This window comes from Lutra lutra, chromosome 17 (genome assembly GCF_902655055.1).
Source record: "Lutra lutra chromosome 17, mLutLut1.2, whole genome shotgun sequence".
NCBI classification, from domain to species: Eukaryota; Metazoa; Chordata; class Mammalia; order Carnivora; family Mustelidae; genus Lutra; species Lutra lutra.
In genome coordinates, this window is record NC_062294.1 from 974,816 (window position 1) to 986,471 (window position 11,656).

At 65.8% G+C, this 11,656-nt stretch overlaps 2 protein-coding genes and 1 long non-coding RNA gene across 13 annotated transcripts; 2 read left to right on the forward strand and 1 right to left on the reverse strand.

Moving 5' to 3' along the window:
* Window positions 1-39: 39 nt before the first annotated feature.
* APRT (adenine phosphoribosyltransferase) lies at window positions 40-2,207 on the forward strand. Its single transcript, XM_047710158.1, has 5 exons — window positions 40-199; window positions 283-389; window positions 1,208-1,341; window positions 1,569-1,647; window positions 1,848-2,207. Exons 1-5 carry the CDS (start codon window positions 120-122, stop codon window positions 1,988-1,990), a joined length of 543 nt encoding a protein of 180 aa, XP_047566114.1. The 5' UTR covers window positions 40-119; the 3' UTR covers window positions 1,991-2,207.
* A 445-nt stretch (window positions 2,208-2,652) lies between these two features.
* Window positions 2,653-7,109, reverse strand: CDT1 (chromatin licensing and DNA replication factor 1). 3 transcript variants are annotated; one of them, XM_047710120.1, is made up of 11 exons: window positions 6,728-7,109; window positions 6,205-6,257; window positions 6,018-6,123; window positions 5,786-5,940; window positions 5,180-5,377; window positions 4,938-5,083; window positions 4,699-4,799; window positions 4,083-4,271; window positions 3,700-3,840; window positions 3,414-3,615; window positions 2,653-2,989 (listed from the first exon to the last, which is right to left on the reverse strand). In XM_047710120.1, the coding sequence occupies exons 1-11, from the start codon at window positions 6,956-6,958 to the stop codon at window positions 2,826-2,828; spliced, it is 1,686 nt and encodes a 561-aa protein (XP_047566076.1). In that variant the 5' UTR covers window positions 6,959-7,109; the 3' UTR covers window positions 2,653-2,825. The 3 variants fall into 3 exon arrangements, with proteins under 3 accessions (XP_047566076.1, XP_047566075.1, XP_047566074.1); XM_047710119.1 differs by having other exon boundaries at window positions 6,018-6,141; XM_047710118.1 differs by having other exon boundaries at window positions 6,018-6,257.
* Window positions 7,110-7,220: 111 nt separating this feature from the next.
* LOC125088750 (uncharacterized) lies at window positions 7,221-10,920 on the forward strand. Of its 9 annotated transcripts, none has more exons than XR_007123769.1 (4): window positions 7,221-7,369; window positions 8,058-9,120; window positions 9,443-10,186; window positions 10,269-10,920. It is a non-coding gene; the product is annotated as an uncharacterized LOC125088750 (long non-coding RNA). The 9 variants fall into 9 exon arrangements; XR_007123771.1 differs by having other exon boundaries at window positions 7,222-7,369; window positions 9,443-9,710; window positions 9,961-10,920; XR_007123767.1 differs by having other exon boundaries at window positions 7,222-7,369; window positions 9,443-9,710; window positions 10,013-10,920.
* Window positions 10,921-11,656: the final 736 nt, after the last annotated feature.

Here is an 11,656-nt window from a genome sequence, read left to right on the forward strand (position 1 = left end):
GCGAGCGGCGGGGAGCCCGCCCCACGGTGCGGCCCCGCCCACTGGCGCCCAGCGCAGGCGCAGAGCCGCCGGCCCCGCCCCCTCGCCGCCGAGCCTCGCTGACACGCGCCGACTGCTCGATGGCGGACCCCGAGCTGCAGCTGGTGGCGCGGCGCGTCCGCAGCTTCCCGGACTTCCCCGTCCCGGGGGTGCTGTTCAGGTGTGGGCGGGGCGGCCGCGGGGGCGGGGGGCGCGGGGCCCACGCCCGACGCCCTGCCTCACCCGCCCCCTCGCGCGCGCCAGGGACATCTCGCCGCTCCTGAAGGACCCCGCCGCCTTCCGCGCGTGCATCAGCCTCCTGACGCGCCACCTGAGACAGACGCACGGCGGCGACATCGACTACGTCGTGGGCAAGTGAACCCGGGACGCCCTGCGGTGTCCGGGGGCCGCAGGGTCTGCGCCAGGCGGCCGTGAGCGCGGAGGGGCTGGGGGGCGGCCCCCGGGGGACACACTGGACGCCGCACCGGTGTTTGGGTGGGTCCGGCCTTGAGTGGCCCGGCAGACGCTAGCGTCCCCGCCCCCGCAGCAAGTCCCTGGCCTCCAGCTCCGGACACGTGGGGCCCCGCGGCCCGGTTGCGCAGGGAGTGTCTGACCAGAGTCCACGGGCCAAGCACGCTGGTGTCTCCCCTGGAGCGCCCTGGGCCGCACCCTTCCCCCGCGGCACCCTGGCAGGTCTGGCCCTGCGCGAGTCCCCTCGCCTGGGGCCCCCAAGGCTCCCCAGAGACCACAGCTTTCCACCTGGCTGAGTCCTCGCGGCCAGGGCAGCCCGCCCCCACTGCACTCCTGGAAGGCGTGGGGACCCCGCTCTGCCCGCTCCAGGCGGAAGCTGCTTTTAAGGATGACGAAAGGCGCCTGAGTCCCTGTCGTAGTCCCTGCCAACCCCGCTAGACCGGCAGCAGCGCTGAGGGGGGAAGTCAGGTCACTTCCCTGAGGCACAGCTGCACGTGCGTGCCCTGCGGGGCGCGCCTGGTCCTTGACCCCACCTCCCAGGGTCCCTGTGCGCGGCAGGGGCCGCGTCAGCGTTGTCGAGAGTGTGATGTCCTTGGCCTTCCAGCTGCGGCCGACAGAGCCGGGAGCCTTTTGTCTTTGCAAAGGCTCCGTGTCACCTTCCAGCACTGGCTCGCGGGGACCTCAGGCTGCCCCTTGACACCCCAGCTCTCGCCAACAGGCCTGGACTCCCGAGGCTTTCTGTTCGGCCCATCCCTGGCCCAGGAGCTTGGCTTGGGCTGCGTGCTCATCCGAAAACGAGGGAAGCTGCCCGGCCCCACTGTGTCTGCCTCATACACCCTGGAGTACGGCAAGGTGAATGGGCTGGGCACTGCCGCCTTCCCCCTCGGGGACCCCCCCACCCCGAACAGTCGTGGGGTCGAGGGGCACTGCCGTGGTTGGTGCTCAGCCTCTGTGTGAGACGCCAGGCTCGCCGAGAGACTGCTGGTGGGTTGAAACTGGGGCCCAGACTGTCGCATCCTGTCAGCATCCCTCCCAGGCCATTTCCGGACACAGGCGGACCGTGTGCCTCCCATTTGCAGGCGGAGCTGGAAATCCAGAGAGACGCCTTGGAGCCGGGGCAGAAGGTGGTGGTCGTGGACGATCTGCTGGCCACTGGCGGTGAGGGTCTTCCCCCCCCACCCACCCCACCGAAGGAGGGCCTGGGGGGGCGGGGGTCCGCTTCGAGGGCTGGAAGAATGTGCCTCACAGCGTGTGAGCGGCAGACCAGGCCGCCCTGTCCAGCTTACAGTGAGCTGCGGGGCCCCACACGGGCCACTGGGAGCCTCATCACCATACTGACCCCCTCTCCCCCCGCCCAGGAACCATGCGGGCAGCCTGTGAGCTGCTGGGCCAGCTGCAGGCTGAGGTGCTGGAGTGTGTGAGCCTGGTGGAGCTGACGTCGCTGAAGGGCAGGGAGAAGCTGGCGCCGGTGCCCTTCTTCTCCCTCCTGCAGTTCGAGTGACGCCGCCAGGGGACGCCGGCCATCTGCCTGGACTTTTTTTTTTTTTTAAACGGTTTTGTGCAGGCAGCTGCCTTTCCGAAGTGCCTAGGCCGTGGTCGCGGACCTTCCTGCGGGCTCTGGATCTGGAGGCGCCAAGGCCTGGAGCAAGCAGTTCAGGCGGGGCCCAGCCCCTACAGGAGCACTTAACAGACAGACGTGAATAAACTGCTTTGTTAGAGCGGCTGCTCTCGGTCTGGGTGCTGGGGTGGGGCCGTGCAGAAATCCCACCTGGCCGGCCGCCCGGGCCTCCTGTGGCCCAGAGCAGGCAGGAGACCGGGGCTGCCCAAACTGCTGCCCAGTCATGGCTCCAAAAGGTCACGCTCCTGGGCAGCTCACAACTTTGTCTTCAGGTTCTAGATGGCGGAAGTGCCCATCCGTGTTGCTGGGGCTGGTTCCTTCTGGGGGCTCCAGGGAGACCATGTCCATGGCTTTCCCGGCTTCTAGAGCCTCAGGGCCGACCCTCCATCCTGCGCCAGCAGCTTGCTGCTCTCCTACAAGGGCCCAGGGGGTCACCAAGCCCACTGGGCCATCCAGGATTCCCACATGGATGTCCTGGGGACATTCTGCCCACCACCTGCCTTCCTGCCTCACTTCCCTACACCCCAAACACTGCAAAGACCAAGTCCCCAACAGAAACCAGTTTAATGACAAAAATGCTGCCCCAGGGGAGGCCTACTGTCCACGCTGGCCAGAGAGCCTGGTGGGGGGTGCAGAGGGGGAAAGTGCATCTTGTTTCTAAAGAGAGTAAAAGACACAGTGGGCAAGGGCAGGGGCCGGAAGCCCGTGGCTGCGAGGTTCACAGCACCACCTCCGCCCGGGCAAGGCAGGCCAGCCGTGTGAGGACACCTGCCAGGTCTGCAGCCTTGTCCAGCTTGATGTAGGTGTCCGCACGGACACGGTGCAGACTGAGCCAGTCGGGCAGCAGCTCAGAGAGGAGTTGCACGTGCTTCTCCATCTCCCCTGCAGAAGGAGGGGTGCATGAGGCGGGGTCCCAGGCCCCTCAGCAGGCCTGCCTGAAGGCCAACCCTGCCCCTCCCCCCCGCCTGCCTGTCCACGCCTCCGAGAAGCAGAGTGAACACCGAAAGCCGGGGAACAGCTTTGCCAAGGAGCTGACCCTCCCACTAAGCCCCGCACAGGTCCCAGTCCCCAGGAGCAAGCTACCCTGGAGCTTGGAGGGAGCCAAGGGTCCCGTGGGCCGTGGGGCCATCTGAGGGGCTGCAGGGCACAGTCGGGTTGTGAAGGCAGAAGCTCGAGAGAGCTGACCTCCAAGGCACTGTGCCCGCCCAGCACACACCACAGACACTCCACACATATGTGGAGCAGCCGATCCCCGGTGCCCACCCTCAGCCGGGAGTCGGGGACACAGGGAGGGCCCCGCACACACCAGGGCTCAGGGCCACGGGGTAGCTGCCCAGCAGTCTGCTGCAGGCCACGTCCATGGGCAGCGCCGGCTTGCGCTCCGACACGAAGATGCTGCGCAGTACGCGGGCGAGCTCGGGCAGCCGCTCGAGCCGCTGCAGCCGCTGCTCCCGCTCCGGCCGCCGGGTCATCTGTGCCAGCTGCTTCCGTGCCTCCCTGCACCGGATCTGCGGCGGGCCCAGGCCACAGTCAGTGGGAAGCCAGGCCCGTGCTGTCCCCGGCTCTGCCCCACCGGGACCCCCAGCACTCACCCTCTCTAGCAGGTCCTGGGGCACCCCCTTCAGGGCTGCAGGCGGGTTAGCTGGTGGTGTGGCCGGTGGGGCGGAGCCAGGGGACCCGGGGCTGCTGGGCTTGGCGGTACGCTGGGCCAGATCACTCAGGGCCTTTTCCATCTAGGGCAGGTCAGAGGGAGGAATGAGGAGGAGCCTCCCCTGCCCGGGGGGGGGGCGCAGTCTGTCCAGCCCAGCAGGGCTGAACCTGCTGCCCCAGGACAGAGCCGGCCAGCCTGCGCACTGCACGGGATGGACAGCCCATCCCACCGCCCCGAGGCATGTGGCCCAGGACAGAGCCTACCTATCAGATGCCCGTGTGGAGATGGGGCCGCCCTGCCCTGTCATCCCAGACTCAGTCTCACCCTGGGTGACAGGAGGCCGCGGGCACGGGCCAACACCTCCTGGGCGGTGGCCAGCTTCTCCACGGTGGGCGGCTGGGGCAGCTCAGCCGGCTCGATGTCAGGCACGCTGTCCACATTGAACCGGGGATGCCAACGTGTGAGCTGGTCCTCAGGCACCACCACGGGAGGGTTCAGGGAGGCCAGGAAGGCCTGTGTGTGAAGGGGACAGGGAGTATGGGCTGATCCCGGGCACGTCCGTGTTGGGGCAGGCAAGGCTGTGGGGCTCCTGTCCCGGCTGGACGACCTTGGATGAGATCCTGCACCCGAGCTCCAGCTGCTCAGCCGGGCAAGGACAGGACACCGCAGCCGACAGCCCCCACTGAGCCCATTGTGAACCTCCAGGGGCCTGGGGCTGCCATGCAGAGCTCCTCCCCCTCAGCCAGGGGACAGGACCGGGACCCTCGCCCACCCCACATCCACCCTGCAGGAGGCAGCCATGGGAGGAGTCCAGAGAACTTGAACGGTCAGCCTCTCAAGAAGGCCTGTTTCCTGCAGGCAGGACCGAGCTGTTACAGGAGGAGGGGACGGGGTGCAGGGCGGGCTAGAGACAGGCCTCCCACATGGGCCGGGTACTCACACTGTGGTGCTCGCGGACACGCTTCACCAGGTTCTGGCTGAAGAGCCGCCGGCGCTGCAGGAGCTTCGAGGCCGTGAGCTGGGGCGCTGAGCTGCCGGCCTCTGCGGGCAGAGTTCAGGGCTGAGGCCCCGGGTCTTGGACGAGGCCAGGGGCCCAACGCCTCACACCCACGCTCCAAACCGTGTCACTGGCAGGGAGACAGGCTCAGAGCTGCGTGAACTCAGCCACGGCTCACTCACCGTGGTCCAGCAGCGGCTCAATGGTAAGCTGGTAATCGGACCTCTTGACGCCGTCCTTGAAGGTGGGGATGTTGCGCTCCTGGCGGAAGCGGTAGGAAGTTGGGTACACGGCTCTGATCTGGCCCACGTTGCGCTCTTCAAAGCGCCTACGACACAAGGTACTGGGCTGAGAGAGCGCCAGGCAGGGCACAGGGCGGTCTCCACAGGCAGGGGGAGGCCCCTGCCCGCTGCAGGCCACTCACTTGCGCATCATGTCCTGAACGCCCTGCTTGACTTTGGCAAACGTCACGGTCTCGGAGCGGTTGTACAACAAGCCCACGATGGCGTCCATGCTGCGGAACATCTCCGCCAGCACCTGGTACTTGTAGGGCAGCACGAGGCCTGGGGGCCCCGGATGGGCCAGGGCGTGGAAGCGCTGGTAGGCAGGTGCCTTCTCTCCACTGCCATGGAGGAAGCCGGGCTCAGGGAAAGCACCAGACCCACACCCCTCCAACACAAACCGCAGGCAGGCAACGTGGCCCTGGAGACCCCAGGGCCGGGGAAGTCCCAAGCCACCCCCAACCCTGGTTCCCTCATCTCTAAGAGGGACACGATGACCACAAGGAGCAAAGGAGGACAGGCAGGGCTACAGGACACGTACACCCCATAGCAGCGAGCCTTTGAAAGCATCCGAAATTCACAAGGGCCCTCAGGGCAAGAGCTAGCACGTCTCACAGATGGAGGTCCGGGTGTGGAGCTAGCCAGTGGCAGACCTGGGATCTGAGAGCCCCATCCCTGCCTCTGCCCAGCCCTGTCCTCCTACCAGCCTAGCCTTTCCTTTGGGGCCTGAACGCCCACCCAGGACTCACCATGGCCCTGCTGGGTGCCCCTGGTCCTCCAGCACGCTGGGCTCCCCAGCATCCTTCCTCTGGGCACTTGCCCTCAGCTCCTGGGCCCGGGTCCCTAGCTCCCGTGCCCGCTGTAGGCACGACTTCAGCTCAGAGAATGTGACTTTTGAGGAGGTCTGTGGACACAAGATGCCATCAGCTGGCCAATCACACCCACATCACTTGATCTCCCCCACCCTGGGTCCAGACTCACTTTCTTCTCCGGGGTGGCCAGGCAGGGCTGGAGACCTGCTGAGAGAGAGGCCTGCTCTGGGGAGCCAGGGACAGCCAGGACAGCCGGGGCAGTGGCGTCAGCCGGGACAGTGGCGTCAGCCGGGGCAGTGGCGTCAGCCGGGACAGTGGCGTCAGCCAGGACAGTGGCGTCAGCCGGGGCAGTGGTGTCAGCCGGGACAGCGAGGGCAGCTGGAGCAGGTGGGGCAGTGGGACCCGAGACCTGGCGGGCAAGACGCAGAAGGTGAACGAGGAACCAGACTCGGTGGTGAAAGACTGGTTCCTCCCTCCCTCGCTTAGCTACGAAGGGGGCACAAGGCCCAGTTTTCGCTGCAGTCAAGCCAGAGGAGCCGGCAGTGGCCTGTCTGGGCTTCTTGCTCCTCCCGGGCTTGACCCCTCGCCCAGCCTGGCCAGCAGGCTGGACATCTACCAGCCCACGGAGCCCAGGCCCTCCTCCGGCCCCTCCAGCAGCTCCGTCCAGCACCTCCGCGCCCTCGCTGCGGAGCTCTGCGCCCGGTTCTCGCGGCGCCCACCGCACACCTGCCCCCGCCGTCTGCGGGCACCGGGCCCCAGGCCTTCTCCAGTGTCCTGCAGCGGTTCGGGGCCGGTACTCCGCACCGTGCCCCGTGGGCAGCCCGCCCCCCGGTCCGCGCCCCCCGCCCGCGCCCCAGCCCCGGCCTGTCTCCCGCTCACCGCGTCGGCCGGCAGCCGCAGTCTCCGGCGCGCGGGCGGCGCGGGGTGGTCGCGCGCGGGCTCTGCGGGCGGGCGGGCGCGCTTGCGGCTGCTGCCCGGGGTGCGGGCCGGGGCGCCTGACGCGGGCTTGGCGGGGCTCGGGGTGCGCCAGGCCTGCTTGACCCGCGGAGGCACGGCGCGGAGCCCGGGGCGGCGGCGCGCGAAGAAGTCGGTGAGGCGGGGCTGTGCCATGGCGGGAGCGGGGACAGGGACCGGGCTCCGGGCCGGACGCGGAGCGAGCGCGGACCCCGAGGCACGGAAGTGGTGCCGCGCGCCGAGCCGATTTTCCCGCCGCGCCTGCTCCCGCCCCCCGTGGGTGGAACCACCGGCGGGGGAGCCGGGGATGGCCGAGAAATGGGCCCGTCCTGGCGCATGCGCACTGACGCTCTCGCAGCTGCGCCGACGCGCGCATGCGCCGACGCGCGGCCCCGCCTCCACCTCCGTCCTCCCGACTTCCGGCTGGGGAAGAACTTGGCCTGCTGAGGCCGCGGGGCGGGGGCGCTTTCGGCGAAGAGAGCGATGGTCGCCGCTTCTCTTGAGGTTGACAGCAGTCACCGTGGAGTGACGCTGGCCCTCTCGGCGGCTGCCAGACCCTGAGTGCGGGTTCTGTGTCAGCGACGCTGTTGTACCGGGAAGAGGGTCGGGGGGAGGGGGTGTTAGTGCGGGAGGGGCCGCTGCCGCCGGGGTCCTGCTGCCGCCGGGGTCCTGCTACCGTCGGGGGTCCTGCTGCCGCCGGGGTCCTGCAGCCGCCGGGGTCCTGCTGCCGCCGGGGTCCTGCTGCCGCCGGGGGTCCTGCAGCCGTCGGGGTCCTGCTGCCGTCGGGGGTCCTGCTGCCGTCGGGGTCCTGCTGCCGCCGGGGGTCCTGCTGCCGCCGGGGGTCCTGCTGCCGCCGGGGACAGCGCCGCCGCCGCCGGGGTCCTGCTGCCGTCGGGGGTCCTGCTGCCGCCGGGGACAGCGCAGCCGCCGGGGTCCTGCTGCCGTCGGGGGTCCTGCTGCCGCCGGGACAGCGCCGCCGCCGGGGTCCTGCTGCCAGGAGCGGGGCGCGCTGGAGGGGGCCTCTCAGTGGGGGAAGGGTGCCCAGAGGCGGCGGTTCCCGTCGATGAGCGGAGCGGGCAGCCCCGGGAACAGCAGCCGGCCGGGGAGCAGGGTGGGAGGCGGCGGCCGGCGTGTTTAAGGCTCGGTTCTGTGACCGGTGTGTGACGGCGTGTGTGCTCTGGACCGCACGCTGTAGGCAAGCGTGGACCTCCGTGGGAATGGACCTTTCCAAATTTAAGGTTGCTGTGCGTTATAGGGCGGAGCCGTGCGGGATCCTGGAACTGTAGTGACAGCTTCTTCTTAAGACCAAGGGCGTCGAGGGGCTTCGTAAATCTTCCAGCTCAGAGCTGCTCATCGGGAGGGAGGCAGCCGTCTTCTCTCCCAGATACACCGTGGTTCTCCATCTAGAAAGTAAGGGCGCGCTGGGTCTTGGAGAGTACAGACAGCTAGCAGACCTGAACACGGGACGTCAGGATCTGGCTCCCAGCCCCTGCCCTCTGAAGGTGCACTGGTGAGCAAGAACGCCCCTCCCTGCCCAGAGCCTCCAGAATGCTGCACTGTTTCTGCCAGCCTTACCCTCATCTTGCCTCCTGGCCACCCACCAGCCTGGAACCACAGAGTGCTGGCTGGGCTCCCGACCCCCCAGAGAGCTGAGTGAGGTGACGGATGACAGGCTCCCCTGGCTGTGTGACAAGAGTGCGCACTCCCAGGCAGTCCACTGCAGGGGACTCCTGGGAGGGAAAGAGTCACGGATTGCTGCGTTCTGGCTAGCTCCCCAGGGGCACTAATCCAGAGATGGAAGCGGGCACAAGGAGACCCTGAGTGGCTCTGGGGATAGCCGAGGGGTCTTGTAGGATGCAGAGCATGAATCTAAAACGTGTCTGTCCCGAGTAGGATGAGGCAAGTCTGTCTGCATTCAGTCCTCACAAGCAGCCAGGGGGCAGGGGCCTGGGGACCAGCTCCAACACCACTGCCAGTGCCTTTCTGGTGCACTTGGCCGTACCACTGTTACTTTGCATGTCTCACCTGGTGAGTAGGTCTTTTTGGGGTGACTTCAGCCTCTGGGGAAGCTCCTTCTTAGAAAATTTTCTGCCCATTTACAGTGACGGCAGTAAGACGGGTCACCTCAGCAGCCACCTCTACAAGGTGGGACTCCTGCCTTCCTGTCACTGCTAACGAGATGAGAGACACACAGCCGAACCAATCAGCTCCTCTCCTGGGACCCAAGACTGGAATTGGAACCACCATCCTGTCACGTCTGGTTGTGAGAAGTGAGATGGAGTAGAACAGTCATCTTCCACCCTGTGTGTGGAGACAGGGTAATGAGCAAGGGACTGTGTGACCTAGGGACAGGGAGCCAGACCCAGCAGCTGACTCAAATGGTTTGTGATGGCTTCCACTTTGCTCTCATGGGAGACCCACAGCCTTTCAAGGTGGCCTGGCTTATTAGAAAGCAGCCTCTAGTCCCTCCCATATCTCTGCGTCTTTTATCTAAAGGGCCTCTGAGTGAATTTCTGTTTCTTCCGACCCCAGGAGGCTGGGGGAGAGCAGGGGCAAAAGGTTGATCCATATGAGGCTACAGTAATAAAAATACAGAGTAGTAAGGAAAGTGAATGCCCTTCTCTGCTCTGTTCTGCCCAGGCTCCCCCTGAAGTGTCATGCTGGCTTATAGGTGTGGATATTAAGAGGATATTAAGGCCTGGTTAGAATGCCTTCAGGAGAGAGGAACCAGATAACAAGGACAAGAACCCTTCTTTCTGGAACCCTTTACCCTGCAGTGCCTGGGAGATCAGGACCTGTGCCTTCATTCATGTGATTACTGACTGCCCACTGGGAGCCTGGCTGCCGAAGACCCAGTACAGGCCAGGCCACTGAGGGTCCCCTGTGCACCAGACTGAGAACAAGACAGGTGAGACCCCACTCTCAAGGAGCTCACATTCTAGTGGAGAGAGACAGAAACCAGTTTTATTGGAACTTCAGAAAAAGAATATAAAACCTAGTCATGAGCTGGAGTGACGGGGGGGCACTTTAGATTTGAGGGTTCAGGGAGGCCTCTTGGAGAGGATCACACTGAAGGGCAAGAAGAAGGGACTGTGGGGGCGTCTGATAGCAGCGTGTGGAACCCACACAGCCATCACAACCACCACCGTCATTTTAAGCACATTCCAAAGAATGACTGGAGTTGAAGTACGTTCTGAGTTTGAGTTACAGACCTGTCTGCCCGTCTGGAACTTCCTTAGAATCCATCCCACAAAATAGTAGCCGGGCTCTGTGAGGTGCGCCGTATGCAGGCCTGCTTCCCCATAGCTGGGATGCCTTCTCCGTCTCACCCTCAGAGCGAACCTCCAAGCCGTAGCCCATCTGTGGATGAAGAAGCCAGGACTTGTAAGGCATAAAGCCGACGCACCGGGGAGCCGGCTCTGGTTGCCCACCTCTGTGTCTCATTCGGTCACTCTTCCTCCCCCAGGAGACAGGAAGGAGCTGCAGAGGTGTGGTGGGATTCAGGCCTTACAGGTCCCCTGCGCCTGCAGAGAACCTGCCGCCTGCAGTCGAAGGGGAGATTTTCATGGTCTTGGCATACAGTGCCATGTCCCCAGCCAGACCTGGAGGCAGCTTGACGTTCAAGGAAGACATCTGGGTCTCAGCCATAATCGGCCTGCACCAGGTTCATTGTCCATCAGGCATGATGGGACAAATGGGAGGGTGGAGAAGCCACTGCTGCGCACAGGCTGAGTGGCCTGGGAGGTGGACTCTACTCCCTAAGCCTCACATCCCTCATCCTTATCAAGGGGACTCACGGAGAGTGCTCTCAGCAGAGCCCTGGGAAAGCAAATGTAGCCCCAAGCTCCGGAGCAACCGTGGCCCACCGCGGCCCCATCAACGGCACACCTGCTTGCAGAGAATGGTGGGGTGGGGTGGGGCACACTCTGTCTCGATCCACGTGTGAGTGTCCAGCAGCCCCAACAGAAACGTGGCGGGGGCCACAGGCCTAATTTTACGCTTTCTCATGGCTACCTTAAGAAAGTAACAAGAATCAGGTGACAGTCGTTTTCAAGTATATCCTTATTTTACCCGTCATGTCCCAAATGTTATCATTTGAACAAGTAACCGATGAACTTTATTAATGAGCTATTTCACATGGTTCACCGCCGTCCACTCAACCATCACTAAGTCCTAGTACTGGTCACACCAAGTGCCGTCCGTCGCGCCTCGCGAACGCCTGGTCTTTGCCCGGGTTTCACGATATCCGCAGCTGGAAGCGGATTGGGCCCGGGTTGCTCTGACCACACGACTCTCCCAGCAGTGCCGGGGAGAGGCCGGGCCCCAGCGGGCTGGATCCTGCAGGGCGGGGGTCCCCACGACCCGGCGGACGGGAACAGGGCGGAGACGGCGCCCGTCGAGACGCCACGCAACCCCCGGGCTCCCAGATCCCGCCCTGCGCCGTCCATCACGCGGCGGCACGGGGCGGGGCGTAACTCCAGAAGGGGCGGTGTCTGTGAGGGGGCGTGGCCTGGCCGGTTCGGCGTGGCGCCGGGGGAGGGGCCGCCGGTGGGGGCGTGGCCGGAGGTCAGGCTGGGCCCTGTGTTCCTCCACCCCGCGAGGGGCGGGCCCGCTGCGGCGCCCGTGAGTGGGGCCGTCGGGGTCGCCTGGGTCTTCTCAGCCCGAGGGTCCTAAAGGCTCCTGTTCTCACCCCCGCTGCCCTGTCCTCGTGGGAAGGTAGGAGCCCACGGAGCGCTCACCTGCGGAGCGGTCAGGCCGGAACCCAGGGCCTTGCTCCCGGCCGAGCTCGCCGCCCTCCTCCCCGCGCCGTGGCCCCGGACCCCCGCCGGGAGGCCTGTGAATGTCCCTCGCCTG